The 16,327-nt window shown below is 41.1% G+C and overlaps 2 protein-coding genes and 2 non-coding genes across 5 annotated transcripts; 3 read left to right on the plus strand and 1 right to left on the minus strand.

Moving 5' to 3' along the window:
* The first annotated feature begins 33 nt into the window (after nt 1-33).
* On the plus strand, nt 34-105 carry trnap-cgg (transfer RNA proline (anticodon CGG)). The gene has a single exon. It is a non-coding gene; the product is annotated as a tRNA-Pro (tRNA).
* Nucleotides 106-397: 292 nt separating this feature from the next.
* Nucleotides 398-469, minus strand: trnap-agg (transfer RNA proline (anticodon AGG)). The gene has a single exon. It is a non-coding gene; the product is annotated as a tRNA-Pro (tRNA).
* Nucleotides 470-613: 144 nt separating this feature from the next.
* thap12b (THAP domain containing 12b) lies at nt 614-6,358 on the plus strand. The gene is made up of 5 exons (XM_071495649.1): nt 614-1,697; nt 2,742-2,862; nt 2,949-3,056; nt 3,181-3,217; nt 3,337-6,358. The coding sequence occupies exons 1-5, from the start codon at nt 1,609-1,611 to the stop codon at nt 5,268-5,270; spliced, it is 2,289 nt and encodes a 762-aa protein (XP_071351750.1). The 5' UTR covers nt 614-1,608; the 3' UTR covers nt 5,271-6,358.
* A 385-nt stretch (nt 6,359-6,743) lies between these two features.
* On the plus strand, nt 6,744-14,349 carry map6b (microtubule-associated protein 6b). Of its 2 annotated transcripts, XM_071495657.1 has the most exons (4): nt 6,744-7,907; nt 9,772-9,985; nt 10,516-10,564; nt 12,426-12,550. In XM_071495657.1, exons 1-3 carry the CDS (start codon nt 7,147-7,149, stop codon nt 10,558-10,560), a joined length of 1,020 nt encoding a protein of 339 aa, XP_071351758.1. In that variant the 5' UTR covers nt 6,744-7,146; the 3' UTR covers nt 10,561-10,564; nt 12,426-12,550. The 2 variants fall into 2 exon arrangements, with proteins under 2 accessions (XP_071351758.1, XP_071351757.1); XM_071495656.1 differs by lacking the exon at nt 10,516-10,564 and having other exon boundaries at nt 6,749-7,907; nt 12,426-14,349.
* Nucleotides 14,350-16,327: the final 1,978 nt, after the last annotated feature.

Below are 16,327 nucleotides of genomic sequence, written 5' to 3' on the forward strand. Positions count from 1 at the left end.
TATAAAAAGAGCGAAGCCATTCAATATCGCCTCGGCTCGTTGGTCTAGGGGTATGATTCTCGCTTCGGGTGCGAGAGGTCCCGGGTTCAAATCCCGGACGAGCCCTCTATAGTTTTACCCAACGAGCGCAGAGAGCAAAAATACAAACACGGCATTCACGGTTGTTAATAATTTGCGGACATGAACACGGTATTCTACCATGTAACCATGAGAAAAATCGAGAAAAATGCGATTTACCGAGGCTTTCGGGATGCTGATTCTTGTCCATTATATTTTATTCGATTCTATCGTCCTTGTCCAGTCCTCACGCCACAGGCTGGGCTATTGTTCACCCCTTTGAGATACGAGCCTCTGTACTGAACGTTACGTTATGCGTGTAAAAAATTGGACAAAAACAGGGCTCGTCCGGGATTTGAACCCGGGACCTCTCGCACCCTAAGCGAGAATCATACCCCTAGACCAACGAGCCATGTAGTAAAACATGCTCTTCTAAAACCTTCTTGACCAGTATTGGTCTACGGTTGTTTCCTTATGTATTTCAGAAACACGCATTCTGGCAAAAGCATTTACTGAAATGAACACAAAAGCAGCTACTCCTCGAGAAAGCACAATATCATCGACGCCGAAGTTGGCGTCCGACTCGACGGTTAGGGAAAAATTCATTGACAAAATCAGCTGTCGATTCTCCGTTTTTTGCGCCATTTATTGTCATTAAAGTGTATTTCACACAACCTAGTTAAAGCATTGACGCCTTTTAAACCCAACCTTAATAGTTATGAGACTTTACTAATATTTTACTACCACTATTTGTAAAAGAGTATGGGGAGAAGGGTAATAAAATGTGCTTTAATGTGTAGCTTCTCTGGATTAACCCGGAGCAGACTTCACAAGTCTAGGGATGGTGGTACTCGATCCTCACCTAGTCTGTCTGATGTGGTCAGGTTGAGAAAACTGCACTTACCCCCCAACTATCGAATAGGAACCTAACTTCAGCGAAAGGACGTGATGGTAGCACATCAAGTAAACGTTATGGATTTATTTTCTTATTGTTTTACATACAGTCAGATAATTGCCGAAAACAAAAAACGGGTCATCGCACATCGACTAACTTTATAAACACAGCGACAAACAAACCGGTCGCCCTGCCCTGGCAGCTAACTAGCTAGCTAGCTAGCCAGCCTGTCTGTCTTTCTGCGTCACTTCCTGAGTGGATGGCGGCGGTGCACCCGCGACAGCTGCTGCCACTCTATTTTTAAGGGTGAAGAAGAAAAATGGTCGGCTGCATTTTAATTGGTCGATAGAAGCACAGAGTGACCAATAGTAATGCGTCAGATTTAAGTGTGTCCAATCAGTGGGTTTGTGGGCGGGATATCGTCCTGCGTAACGATTTACTCCAACTTCAACCGTTGGAAGTGTCGCGAATCCAGTCAGTGTTGTGTTATAATTGTTTATGGAAACGCCTTTCAGACTCCTCTTGAGTACAGTAAATGACAGGGTCTGTCAGTGCTAGAAACCACCTGCGTCCACAAGAGTCTTTAAACGAAGGCGCCAAAGCCAGCAGATGATAATACTCGCTAAGTTGGCTAAGCTAACCACCTAGCCTCAAGCATGCCGAATTTTTGCGCGGCCCCAAACTGTACACGGAAGAGTACACAGTCAGATTTAGCATTTTTTCGGTTTCCAAGGGACCCGGAGAGGTAAGGCATATTATTTAATACTAATCACGTCGACTAACCTATTTACTCATGAAGCCAGCGTTAACCTGTGAGATTTATCAGTTAAAAATGTTGTTAAGCTTTACTTCATGAAACTAAAATGCAGTGGTATGTTTTCATGTTGAGTGCATGATTGTCTTTCATTTTCTAGCACCTAATGTAAATTACTAGTAGGGCTGCAACTAACATTATTCTCATTGTTGATTAAATAATTCAGTTCCCCGCTAGGCTTTCCCAAAGTTCAACATGATGTATTCAGTTGTTTTTATTTGATCAACAGTCCAAAATCCAAAAATACTTTTGCAATCAGATACTACAAAAAAAAAAAACATCAAATTGTCACATTTGAGAAGCTTTAACCCGCAAATATTTGGGATTTTTGCTTGAACAATGACTAAAACAAAAATTTAATTATCAAAGTGTTTGCCTATTAATAGTCTTTTGATCAACTAATCAATTAATCAGCTGATGGCCTCAGCTCCAAGGAAAGCTTGTTTTGAAAAAAATATGTTTTTACTGATTTGTCAATTTCTGTGCCAACTCATGGATGCCTATTTTAATTTAAGTGTTTATGTAGCATATCAAGGCTTATCTTTAAACTCTGTGGCAGAGTGAGCTTAGTGCTGCTTCGTAGGTAACTCAGACCTATGCTTAGGCTACAACATGAAAACTAATGTTACAGCTCGGTAATGAGCACATCCAATGTGTCAGCAATATCCACTGCAGTGATCAAAGAATACAACCGTCATAGTTGAAAATTCAATGTAAAGCAAGAAAAATATTTATTGTTTCCACAGTACCCCAGTTATTTGATATCTGTTTTTTGCATCATAGTGTCTGTCAACACTGCCCTAAAAATGTTTATTTTGCATGTTATATTTTTTTTAATATTCTCCTGTTTGAATGCATTACGTATCTAAAAGATGGTCTCAAGCAGTTCATACAGATTCGGCGACTGTCTCAGTGCGTTACTATCTTTCAAATGTCACATTAAACTGTTTTGTTTTGTTTTTCTTTATCTTTTAGATGCCGAATCTGGGTAGAGAACTGCCGCAGAGCAGATTTAGAGGCGAAAACATCAGACCAGTTGAACAAGCACTACAGATTATGTGCCAAACACTTTGACCCAGCTATGGTGTGCAAAACTGTGAGTAGCTGGCCTGATCCTACCCAATCAGCTTTCCCAAATATGTTTCTCTCAAAAATGGCTTATGTGAGTATATTGTTTTCCAGAGCCCCTACAGGACTGTACTGAAGGATACAGCCATTCCAACCATATTTGATCTGACAAGCCATCTAAGAAATCCTCATACCAGACATCGCAAGCGGATTAAAGAACTTGTAAGTAAAATATTTATTAGCCCTCTGCTTACCTTTTAGGGTTGTTTAAATTTTTCTCTTGTGTTTCATAGTTTGACCAACTGCTGTGTGATTTTTGTAAATTAACTATAGCTTTTCATTTCAGACTGAAGAAGATATAAGAAAGATTAAAGAAAGGAGATGTAAGTAAATGGGAAATGTATTTTTTGTCATGCATTCAAAATAATTGCATGTTAATTTTATGTAACATATCCATTAACTTAAAATGATCACTGTTGCTTCCTTGTCTGTCTCTACCCAGTGGCATCTTCTATTGAACAGCTTGTTTCCAAAAAGGATGCAGCAGCTGAGGATGGCACAAGCACCAATGAGGATGAACCTCAGCTGTCCACAGAGGAGAAGGAGTTTCGTGAATACCTGAGATCCTTGTTTGAGGTTGTGGTCTTGTTAGGAAAACAGAGTATCCCATTAATTGCTGAGAAAGCAAATGAAGCTGAACACAAGTCCAACAACTTCCAGGCATTTCTAGATTACCGCATGAATGCTGGAGATGAAGCTTTGAAGAAGCGGTTTGAGTCGACAGCTGTGAACACAGAGTACCTCTCTGCAACACAGCAGAGCCAGCTCCTTGACATCTGTGAGAACACAGTGAGAGAGGAGATGCTAATGGAGGTGAGAGAGAGTCGCTTCTTCTCCCTCGTGACAGGGGACCTTGTTGAATTTTCCGGTGAGAAACACCTTCCTCTATTTTTACGATTTGTGAATCAGCAGAACGTCCTTCGAGAGGAGTTTTTGGACTTTGTTGTGTTTGATGGTGATGAGTCTGCACTGGTAGAGAGGCTGGAGGCCCAGCTGACTGACCGTTGGGGGCTTAGCATGGAGGACTGCCGTGGTCAGGCCCACAAGGCCACTGGAACCTCCACCACCAAGATGAAAGCTGTGGCAGTATTACTGATGGAGAAGTATCCCCTGGCATTGCACATGCCTTGCTCCCATATGGCACTAAACATCCACCTGGCCAACAGTCTGCCTTTTCCCAATGTCCAGGTTGTCATGGAGACTCTGAGGAGGATTGGAGCTTTCTTTAGAACCCCGCTCAGTCAGGATGAGCTAGAGAAAGCTATCTCCTCTCATTACCAGAAAAATGAGGAGAAAGGAACTGCACTAAAACAAGTTTGTGGCTCAGGATGGACAGAGCAGCACAATGTCTTCGATGTGCTGCTAGATTTGTTGCCACCCCTCCTGCTGTGCATGGAGAGCATTTTAGACAATGATGATGGAAAGTTTGCTGATGCTGTCACAGCAGATGCATATTCAATCACAGAAACTCTGGCCGAATTTGAGATCATTGTCACCATCGTCATCTTAAAGAATGTTCTCACGTTCACCAGAGCCTTTGGGAGGAATCTCCAAGGGGAAACACTTGATGTGTTTTTTGCTGCCAACAGTCTAACTGCTGTCCTGCATTCACTAAATGAGGTCAATGATAACATCGATGTCTACCATGAATTCTGGTATGAAGAGGCCGTGAGTGTGGCCAGTGTGATGCAGATTCCTGAGAAGGTCCCGAGGCTGTTCCTGCGCAAACAGCGTGCAGCCGATGTGGGTGAAATCCAAGCAGAGTCGTATTTTAAGGAGTATGTGACTGTCCCTGTTATCCGTGGCATCATGCAAGAGGTGGAGGACATGTTCTCTGAGAACAACCTCAAAGCTCTGAAGTGTCTGTCACTGGTCCCAGCTGTCATGGGCCAAATGAAGTTCAACACCACTGAGGAGAACTATGCAGATGTTTACCGCAACGACCTCCCCAACCCGGACACGCTTCCTGCAGAGCTTCACTGCTGGAGAATCAAGTGGAAGCACAGGGGCAAAGAGGTGCGCCTGCCCACCACCATCCACGAAACCTTGCAGCTTCCAGACGTCAAGTTCTTTCCCAACGTGAACTCCTTCCTCAAGGTGCTTTCCACCTTACCCGTGCTGAAACTGGAGGACAACAAAAGTGACACAGCAAGTGAGCGGCTGCGGGCTTATCTTGCCAGCATGCCTGCTAAGCAGTGGAACAAAAGTCTTGCAATGCTCAACGTTAACACTCATGTCAAACATGACTTGGATGTCATGGTAGACAAATATTGCAGACTCTACCCGGAGGACGACCCTGAAGCTGAGGCTGCAGCTGAGGCTGCAGCTGAGGAGGCGGCGGAGGAGGCGGCTGAGGAAGACGTTGCGATGAAATGATATGACGCGGACACTGAGCTGAAATAGGTATTCTGGGACAAATATGAACGAAACAGAGGCTGTCAGCCATAAACACATCCTCCTTTGGTTTCACATGAATGTCTTGCTGCATTTACAGCTGGATATTTGTATAAATAATTTAAATGCAGATGTAAAGAGGTCTCAGTCTCTGAGGTTTCCAAGAAAAAAATAAATGACACATGTTCTTGTATGTGATAAAAATGTTGGTTTTTGCAATGTATTGCATTGTAAGTAATTGAATCTGGCGGGAAGAAAACGTAAATAAATTCTCAATACCTAATGGAGACTCAACAAAAATTGTAACACTGCTAAACATGCAGAAATGTAAGTTACAGCCAAAGGCATGATCTGTAAATATTCAAAGCTCTGAGTCTTTGTCAGGCTGTTTTATTATGAGACTAGCCTCCTCTGTAATGATGCTGTGATCTTAAGGAAAGTATTTTTTAAGCCTGTTTATTTTTTCCTCATTCATTTTGTTTGCTAAATTGCGTGGACGGGTTTTCTCTGCTCAGATCCACTCTTCAACAACTCATTTACAGTTAGCTTTACTTTATTGCGTGCTTTTCAAACCACACTCATGTAGCCCTGTTGATCCACAGTAGTTATTCAATTCCACTGACTGTGAGGCGGGAGGAGCACAAGAGGGAGCAGTTACACCAATATCCTGAATCAGTGCCATTGGGAAGCCTTTTTTTTTTTTTTTTTTTTTTTTTTTTTTTTTTAATATAAATTAAAAGCTTAAATTGCTAGTGTGACATATTTTGGATAGTTAGAAAGGTCAGTATGTTGAGAGCTCACCTCTGTAGAAGGTACATTCTGATTGAAACAGAGGTACTAGAGGAAATCATCCTGATATGTAATACACATGTTCATGTCCTTGTCTGCCTCATGCGCTGTTTTGCAGAATGAATTGCAGGAAATTTGACATAACTCTGGGCGTAGCAGCATTTGAATTGTGTTACTGTTATTGTTTATAGTGAGGTGGTTTGCTTTTAACATTCAGTTACTTGTCAAAAGTCTGTTTTCACCTTGGTTTAATAAAATGTTTTTATAGGAGACAAAATGAAGACACTGTGAGTCAGCAATGCTGTCTTATTTTTCATTTTTCTTCAGTTGCATTCAAACTTTTTTTTCTGGATCCATTTAGGTACCATCTTTAAATTGAAATTACTTGCACACACCACATTGAAAACAAATGTAAAGGAGTTCTCTGAGTATTTTCAAATGTAAACGCTTGACTCATGCAGCTTGATCCACGGACAAGTGAAGCTTTGTCATTTTTCGTGATTTTCAGCTGCATTATCGGCCATTTCCTCCACACGGAACCACAGCAGGCCTCTGTTACATCCACTGTATGTTGGATTGGCATTTTCTGACATGGCAGCACAGGGGTTAACCGTGCCTCCTCCCTCTCTGCTGGTCCAGACGGTGACGAGCTCAGGTGATAGTTCACCGTGCAAACTCACAGTGCAGAGCCCGGCAAGTGCATCTCGAAGGATCACACAAATGTGGGTGGGGTCGCTTTGATGCGCAACCAGACAGCAATGTGCACTCCACAGCAAAGCCCAAAGTCCTTTTAAACTTCAGTAAGAACAAATAGGCTGCAGGAGGAGAGCGGGGAGGGGGCGTGTGGGCTGCATCCTTTAGTCTCAAACAAAGATTGGTGAGATATACTCAGCAGAGAATTACATAAAGCTGTAAGGAGGAATAACCCTGACTGGACAAAAACTGAGAGTGCAGGGTGAGGGACCGGGCACTTGCAACTCTTCCGAGTCGTGAGTAGGACGTTTATTTGCGCGTTTATCCCTGATAGAGAGGCTTTCTGTGCACCTTCATCCTCCAGGTAGTCATCATCATGGCATGGCCGTGCATCACGCGTGCTTGCTGCATCAACCGCTTCTGGACCGAGCTGGACAAAGCGGACATCGCGGTGCCTTTGGTTTTCACCAAATACTCGGATGTGGCCGACGTGCAGCATCTGCCCCATCACCCACAGCCGAAACTGAAGGCCGGTGCCATTGCCATAGAGACCCAGCCCCATCACGGCGAGCAGGAGGCTGCGAAGGCACCGCCCGCGACGGGTGCCGCAGCGGGCAAAGATGGCTCTACTGCGTCCGTGATGCGCCAAGACTTCAAGGCGTGGAGAGTGCGCCCTGAGCCCAGCTGCAAACCCAGAAATGAGTACCAACCCTCGCCGGCCCCGTTCAATACAGAAACCCAGTATCAGAAGGATTACAAACCCTGGCCTATACCGAAAAAACACGACCACCCCTGGATCCCAAGACCCAGCCCCACCGCCGCCGCCGCCGCCGCCGCTACCACCACCTCCGCCGGGCCAGAGCGCAGCGCAGGGAGCGGCAAGCTGGAGCCCGCGGCCGTGGAGGCCGAGAGCGGCGTGGAGAAGAGCGAGATTGAGGAGAAAATGCAGGAGAAGGAGTCAAAGGAGGTGACGAAGAGAAGCGTGAAAAGGGAAAAGTCAACGGAGAGAAAAAGCGGCGAGAAGACGGAGGGACAGATGCCTGCAGATGCGAGCGCGGAGCAGAGGAAAGGCAGAGCAGCTGCGGACGCTCTCAACAGACAGATCAAGGAGGTCATGTCGACTTCCAGCAGCTACAGGTAAGTATGAGAGAGAGTGAGCCATGATCCTGTTCTGGGGCTGACAGAAATGTTTTTTTTATTTATTTATTCTAATCCCTATAGTTTATAGTGACTTTACAATGGATGACAACCAACGGAGGCATTTAACTTATGAAACTATCTACAGTGCCGCATACAAGTATCCCCTGTTTCAACTAACAGAAGTAGGCTTAATGCCACGCTGTTTGGTGATAAAACATTTACAGAGCATGGTGGGATATTTGGTGTTGCATGGTCTCTTGTTACAGTCTCCAGTGATTTCCAAAGCAAACTGATATTTCCACAGATAAAGGTTTCAATATTGATTTTTTTTCTGCTTTATCCTCCACGAGAGTACTACCAAATCAATGCAGGGGCCCATAGATGAGTAAAGCCAGTAAAAGGGGCTGAATGTAATCATGTGTCCTAACATGGTTTCATTGCACAGGCTTCCTCCAAATTGAGTTAGGGATGCATGATGCACTCAAGTTAATACTTGCTGCCTTCATTCTGTCCCAATGAGACATGGAGGTTAACATATTTTGTGGCAGTGTCTTCAATTTCACATTTAGTTTGTTGAGGAGCAACTTTTTCCAATGGAATTAAATGGACAAATAAACCACGTGCCGCTTTTCAAAGCCTGCTTTTTAAGCTAAAACAGAACTACATCTGATCACATTGTTAATGAAATGCTACATTGATAAACAGTTGCACAGAAGAATAAACCAAGAAACATTAGAGATCATATAAAACCGTTGCTCCTCAGAAATTTAAAGGCCACATGATCTTTGAAGTAAAATTTGAAAAACTGAAGTATCCATTTACATAATTTAGTCAGTGAACGGAGACAACTGGTGATTTCAGGAAATAATGATAATAAAACAATTCAGCGCAGACTGCAATATGTGAGGAGCCTTAATAATTGCGTCAGTATATAGCAACAGGAATGATCTAATTATCTCCAATTTCCTGGAGCAGAGCACTCAATACTCTCATGATACATGCTTAATACAAGAATGTATATTCTTCATTATCCATAAGGTGCATCCACACATGTGTTTACAAGTCTATGATTGTAGCTTTTTACAGCCTATACCAAACCAGTTTGAGGACCTGTAAATATCAGTGATAAAAATAACCGTCAGCCACTATAGAGAAATGAAAAGGTGAATATGACCTTGTGATATGAATCAGGTGTTCAGCAATGAACTGGCAGCAGAGCACTGCACAGCCTGGAGCTGTAATAATCAACATGAGACATTGGCAATATTAACGTCCCTCATTATCAATATTCTGTATGACCAATGCAATTTAGTCCTGCCATGTTTCTAAGTGGACAACAGTGTGTATTAAAGATTAGTTAGCTCCTCATGATGTGTATTTGTCATTTAATACGGGCACAGGCCAACAGGCCAATCATAATCCAATTCCCACATTAAGATGAACTCACCCAGTGTAAACTTGCTATTTCGACTGGTTAACATAATTGGCCTGTCATTAAGTTTAATGCCATACAACTGGGACTAATCCTGCACTGAAGTATGAAAACATACAGTGTTCAATTTGAACTATTTTACCAACTGTAAATCTTTTAGAGCTGAAACAATTAGTTGATGTATTGATTATCAGTCATATTATCAATCAACTGAAAATTTATCAGCTGATAATCAATTCATCCTTTCAGCTGAGCATTTTCAGCATTCTCTAGTCCCAGCTTCTCCAATGTGAGGATCTGAGTCCTTTTGTTTTAGTAAACTATCTTTGGGTTTTTTAAATGAATTGAGAAAATATTTGCCAGATTAAATGATCATGAAAATAAGGTGCATCCCTTGAGCCTTTATGTTTTCCTTTTCGTTGCTCCCAGAACTGAGTTCAAGGCATATAAGGATGTGAAACCAGTGAAGCCCATCAAAGCTCCATCTCAGTATAAACCCCCTGTGGAGGAGACCAGTCTGGAAACCAGCTACAGTGCCACATTCAAGGGGGAGCAGGTGAAGGCTCACTCCACTGACAACAAGCTGCTGGAGCGCAGGAGGATACGCAGCCTGTACAGTGAGCCCAGCAAGGAGCCTGCCAAGGTGAGAGCCTGTCCTCACACAGTTCCTGTGCTGTTCCTGCAGGTCTGTGAAATTCTGCTACCATTTATACCATGAGTTATGTTTGCTCTTAAGTACACAGAATGACATACAGTAAGTGCCTTCCTTATAGTCGTATCTAAAACTTTATTAGCCCTGCTATAGCCTAGGTTTAGTATTCTGTGATTTGCACACTGCCCATGCATACATTTTATTTTATTATACACACCATCAAAGTCATGCCCTAGTCTAATGGCAGGCGGTTGGTGGTCAGACTTATTATACACCAACTAAAACAACTTCATATCTCAATTTAGAGAATATTTACATTTTTAAAGTGTTGAATTATCCAGCCTGTGTACAAGTAAACGAACATAACTAGGCCATTCAGCAAACTGTACATACTAGTACTTAAAGTGTTCAATGCATCAGTTGCATGTTATCCACAGTTAAGACAAAATTTGGTTAATCATTTTCAACAATGTGTCAATAGTAGTGTGTTCATATGGCCACTCCCTCTCTCGTTCTTGTAGGACTTCTCAGAGACTGAGAGCAGCTCTGTTCTAAATCTGCTGTAGTCAGGTGTGTTCTCTGTTTCTTCTAGAAGGCATGGAGGCTGACCTCAAATTGACCAGACGCGAACATGCATACTGTACACCCACACACACATACACATACACACACACACACAGTATGCACCTTGGCCAGTATGAGCCTCAGTCACATCTATCACCCAGCTGCCAGATGCAATCCTCCCAGACTTATTAGCCACATCATCACTGATTGCCCACCTCTAGACCCGCACCACCCACTGCCTTTTGTGGACCTCAGTAGTTTCAGCAATTGAACAAATGTTCATGCAAGAGGGTGGATGGATAAATGAAAACATGTGACGGATAAGAATCAAAGAAAAATAGGATTTATTGCATCAGTGAAGGCCAACAAGAAAATAATCACATTAGTATACAATTATTTAGTAGGGCTCTATTTTGGTGACAATGTATGATGGAAATGGCATTAAGTAAAATGGAATTTGTAATGGAAGCTCACCATGACTGCATACAAGTGGGCGGAGAGGCACAGTGGGGTGTGTGCCAGTGCCAGTGCCAAGTATTTTACGTATTTTTGATATCAGGCATTGGTAACACTTGTTTGCAGATGATGTTATCCTTTTGGCTTTTGACGTCTGCAGCTCACTATGATGCAGCCGTCCACAGAATCAAGAATGTGGGCTGAAATTTAGCAAATGTGTTGAATCTAATCTGGGCTGATCTCTTAATCACGAGCATCATGGGGCAGAGCACACACTCCACCACCACAACCAGTGTTGACATATTCCCACTGATTCCACCTTGACTGTTTGCGGCAACAAAATTTACAAAAATGATGCCATGCCCTATGCACCACCTACTTTGCACAAACATTTTTTATTCACAGAAATAGAGCCCTTCCTGTTTCTGTCAGAAACAGCCTTTTACAAACATTTGTCATCTCTTACAATTGATATGTTTTTAAGGTTTATTTACTCAGCAAAAGTTGAGCATGCATGCAACTTCTTTGCTGTTCATTTATACAAATGGACCATGTGGGAGCTTCTCCAGAAGTCAGAAAGGACATAAGTGCCTTGCTTAAGGGCACGATCGCACCCACATTTTCCCACTCGTTATGGGAATTTGAACCAGTAGTTGTAAGCCTGCTTGTCAAGCCTCTAGGTTTTGCCACCACTATTAATAGTTGAATGTAACTATTTCATACTTTAAAGAGTTAGACTACCATCATATACTAATATAAACCATATACTTTGAATGTTATACTTTCCTTAAAAGTTTATTTTAATGGAAAACTGCATGAACCACTGTTCTTTGAAAGGAGAGGCACAAATACACCTTTTGTGCTGTTTTTTTTCTTTTCTCTTCATTGCACTAACCACATAATGCAAATATCACCTTTACCATATGGTGTCATTTGCCTGTCATTACTTTAAGTAACAGGACAATAAAGGTACGTATTGCATGTTAAAATAGGACTTTGACATGATGTAGTCTCCATTAGTTAGGTAAACATTTAAAGGAATAGTTTGACATTTATGCTTATTTGCTTTCTTGCTAAGAATTAGATGAGAACATTTATACCACACATACCTATTGTTAAATATGAAGCTACCACCAGCTGCTGATTATCTTAGCACAAAAACTTGAAACTGTAAAATCCATTTATTTTTACCTTTGGTCAGAACTAGGCTAGCTGTTTCCCCACGTTTCCATGCTAAGCTAAGCTAATCAGCTGCTGGTTTTAGCTTGATACTAAACATACAGACATCAGAGCGATATCGATCTTCTCATCTAGCTCTCAGCAAGAAAGCGAATAAGTGCGTTTTCCCCAAATGTCAAGTATTTTTAAAACAGAGTTTAATCTCAGTATTTGCACCTCTTTTCTCTTCTAGGTGGATAAACCAGTGTCTCGCACCAAACCAAAAAAGACACCAACAACAACAACAGGAAAGATGGTGAAAAAAGCAAAAGAGAAGCAGATTGCCAGTTCCCAGTCAGGCAAGAAGAAACCGTCTTTGAGCGCCGCAGAACCCAAACCGGAGGGAGCTGTCACGAAGAAGAGCAAAGAGATCAGCAATAGACTGGCTGAGGCGAAGCACTAAAAGTTACATCTCCACACTTTTATGTGCGTGATCAAAGGTTACTTGACGAATTGGGCAAATCTCTTCCCCTTGGTTTATTTCCTCACCTGTTGTTTTTGCTGTCCTGTCACATATTGTTCACCTTTGAATGGGCACCGATGTTGAGCTTTTAGAATAATGCAAATCACTGTCACTGTAAACCGTGCGTGTGTGTGTGAATGTGTGTTTGTGAGTGTGTGGAAATATGTGATTGCTTGTGTTTTGGTGCACAGAACCGCTTTATATTAATTGAGCACATGATTTGCACATTATTTATATGAGTTCTGTTTTGACATCAGACTATAAAAAAGAGCCATCTGTACACATGCTACATGTGTATGAAAGGGCATTTTTACCTTTGTCTGAATGGATGAGAGTTGAGATCTATATTAAAATGATTGTAGAAAATGTCAAGGGGATGCCTTTTCTCTGAGACTGTATCACATGAGAGGTTTTGTTAAAATACAAAATCAGTTTTACGGTTGCGTTCCTAGTTACAGTGCCTCCGCTGTATGGTCCTGGTTTTCATTTCATTGTTCTGGATGATATCTGGTTTCATCAGTTTGGTTGCTAAGAAACCAAATGACCTGTAATATAATTGCTAAAGCTTGCATGCAAGACCCCGTTTTTGGTTGAGTAGAAACATTTTAGCAGACTATACTGTATGTCACAGTCACATTTTAGCTTGTAAATCGAGCCATTTAAGATAAGTGTATTGGGGCAATGACCTTTTCAAATATAATGCATGTGTAGTAATAGACTCTGATCACACCAAAAGGTACATACAGTTAGTAAAATCATAAAATAGTCTCGTGGCTGTTAAAGCTATAAAATAAACACACCAGCAATATGGTTTCACCCACAAACATATTTCTTGCAATTTAAATGGAGATCCACTCCTTTAATTTAATAAGAATACTGCAGTTTCTACAGTGACTCAGTATTTTGTGGCATTGTGCTCCATCCTCTCCTCTGAGCTGTGACGCTGTAATTGTGCTAAATAAGAAAAAAGACATGCACATAGGCCTGAAAAACCTGTTGTATTTACTCAATAATTTTCACTCTGAATGAGCTGATCTCTCCAGGTGTTGAAGGACAAGGAATGGGCCAGGACTTGAAGTTCAGCTCTTTAAAAATGCTGCTGTCTGAAAATGCGCAAACCACATCTGTTCATTGTGAGCGTGACATGAGATGTTTTTACTAAAATGTCATCACACCCTACCCCTCTCTCTGGTTGTTAACACAGTAAGTCATCTGCCATGATACCCTTAATAGCCAACATGGCTGCAGTGTGTGAGGGCCCAGTCGAGCACTAACCACCGTGAGTCTGCTTCCAGTTTTAGCTTCTGTGTGTATGTGTGTATGTGTGTGTGTGTGTGTGTGTGTGTGTGTGTGTGTGTGTGTGTGCGTGCGTGCGTGTGTGTATGTGAATGATAGACTTTTTTGTGTATGACCTCTAAAGCCTGCTGCCTGCTAGCATCAAGTCTGACCTAACCACAAGAAGTGCTGCTATGCACTCCAACACCCTGGTGCTATATCTCTCATCATATATGCTGTCTGGTTTGGACTGCGTGTGGCGTCAGACCAGAGTGAAATGATGATATGACAATGTCATACCGCTGCAGACATGTTGTGATTTTGTGCTTGTATTCTCAGCTTGCTCTGAATGAACTCTGATTAAAATGATGATACAGAATTCTGTGTTGTGACTTATTGCATCCTTTTTTTCTAGCCATTAGTATGTCTTGAATAGTATTAGACCGTCACACCCATATTCTGACTAAATATTTTTTTGAGTTGCAAAAATGTTGTTGAAAATGTGGGAATGAATAAATAATTATATCATATGAATATTTTAATTTGCTGCAAAAACCTTTGAATGTTTCAGTAAAAATGCTTCAAATAACTTGACTTAAAAACATTAAAAAAACTATTCTTATACTCTTTTATATATTTTTCAAAAATAAATAGAAAAATGTTAAGTCATGACATTAATAGCACAGTAAAATTACAGGAGTTGATGGCTGACTGAAGACTGAAAATGAACCTAAATGGTTTCCAAAATGTAATATATAAATGCTGTACCTGGATGTTTGCTATATCCCTAAATTTTAACTTATATACCACATGTAAGCTGATACTTAACTAATGATGTGAAAGAAAGACACTAGTTTGGTTAAAATGGTAGTTTATAGATTTGTTTGTGAGTAAAATCATTAATTAACTAATTAAGCCCTTATTTGCAGTGTTCATCATCTTCCTATCGGTGTTTTTGTCTCTCACTGTCTCAACTGCTGTTCCCTCCTTACAAGCCCTTATTTATATATAAAGGCAAACAATAACTAAATCCAAAAAATGCAAAATGAGTCTTACTGTGATGGTATTATTCTCTGTGTTTTCTAGAGTTCAGAGATTAATTAATACATCCAAAATGTCCTCATCTCAAAACAAAGATTAATCTGAAGTGAAACAAATAGGAAATGATTGTAAAACATTATTTGATTATTTTTCATTTCATTCACTAACTGGCTTTGCTGATGGTCATTTTCCTGTGAATCAGTCATCCCGGCACGAAACTGCATAAATAATTCAGTTGTTATGGGCCCTTCTGTTTGCAGAGCAACATGAAATATTGAATAAGAGATCAGCAATGGCACTATAAGCTCTGTCCCTTCTCTAGAAGACTTATTTAGCTGGTTCCCTCCTCACCTACATAGCTTGTTATGTTGTGTTGAAAGGGTAGAACTGAGATTTCATACACTTGCTTCACTGTGTATGAAATATAGTGATATGATTTGTGTGTTTATTTCCGTCAGTGAAGCTCTGTCAGTTACTGTCACAAACAAAATAAGTCACTGTTCCTCACACTTTACCTGTTTATATGAAAATGGTATCTAGTCATAAGATATTCATGCAGACTAAATGTTCAGCCAGTTAACAGCAGTGTAAGAGACAAGTTCCCAGGTTGTGAGTCTGCACCAGGCACAAACCTGAAAATTAAAATGTCCTCCACAACGTACAATAAATGGCTATTTTCAACATTGTACAACATTGTGTGATTTTATTTATGTTACGCTAGGAGACGTGCACCCTCGTGAAAATATTCTTCGGCAGGCAAGACACTGCATAGTGTGTGACCTCTAGTGGATAGGATCTATTGAATAGTCTCACAGTATCATTTGGACCTAAACGAAAAGTAAGATGGCTGCAGGCTAAACTAAGTAGCTCACTTTTCCTTCTCCTAAAGCCCCAGTTCAAATGGGAATCTAAAGTGTTCACAGGCTAGATGGGATATCTAGTTCCTCCAGACATAAATCACATCTCTTCCTGCTTGGCTCCAAACTCTTTGGATATCACGGACATCCAAATACCCGCCATTGCAAATAAATCTTAGCAGAACTTTTTTTTTTTTTTTCCTTTCCTGTCGCATTAATTATCCAATGACCTGTCAGATTTATTTTAAGACCCTTTGGAAGGTGCCAACCCATAAATTGGGAACCACTATGTTAAGCTGCCTGGCTGTATATAAATTAGTTAAACTAGTTCCACCTCAATCAATACTGATGCATTAATACTATCTTATAATATGTAATGATATTGCAGTTATCCTCCTGCAGAACTACTTTCACTTTTGATACTTTAAGTACATTTAACTGACAATACTTTACGTGTAA

Source organism: Trachinotus anak, unplaced genomic scaffold, assembly GCF_046630095.1.
Source record: "Trachinotus anak isolate AG129_WGS33_773 ecotype Australia unplaced genomic scaffold, CSIRO_AGI_Tana_v1 ptg000014l, whole genome shotgun sequence".
NCBI lineage: Eukaryota > Metazoa > Chordata > Actinopteri > Carangiformes > Carangidae > Trachinotus > Trachinotus anak.

What these genes read in the sequence shown, in the direction of transcription:
- thap12b (XM_071495649.1), top strand. Translation starts at nt 1,609, where the DNA reads ATGCCGAATTTTTGCGCGGCCCCAAACTGTACACGGAAGAGTACACAG. An exon ending in TTTCCAAGGGACCCGGAGAG is followed by an intron (nt 1,698 to 2,741) that starts GTAAGGCATATT and finishes TTTATCTTTTAG; the next exon opens with ATGCCGAATCTGGGTAGAGA. An exon ending in AAAGATTAAAGAAAGGAGAT is followed by an intron (nt 3,218 to 3,336) that starts GTAAGTAAATGG and finishes GTCTCTACCCAG; the next exon opens with TGGCATCTTCTATTGAACAG.
- map6b (XM_071495656.1), top strand. Translation starts at nt 7,147, where the DNA reads ATGGCATGGCCGTGCATCACGCGTGCTTGCTGCATCAACCGCTTCTGG. An exon ending in TCGACTTCCAGCAGCTACAG is followed by an intron (nt 7,908 to 9,771) that starts GTAAGTATGAGA and finishes CGTTGCTCCCAG; the next exon opens with AACTGAGTTCAAGGCATATA. An exon ending in CCAGCAAGGAGCCTGCCAAG is followed by an intron (nt 9,986 to 12,425) that starts GTGAGAGCCTGT and finishes TTTCTCTTCTAG; the next exon opens with GTGGATAAACCAGTGTCTCG.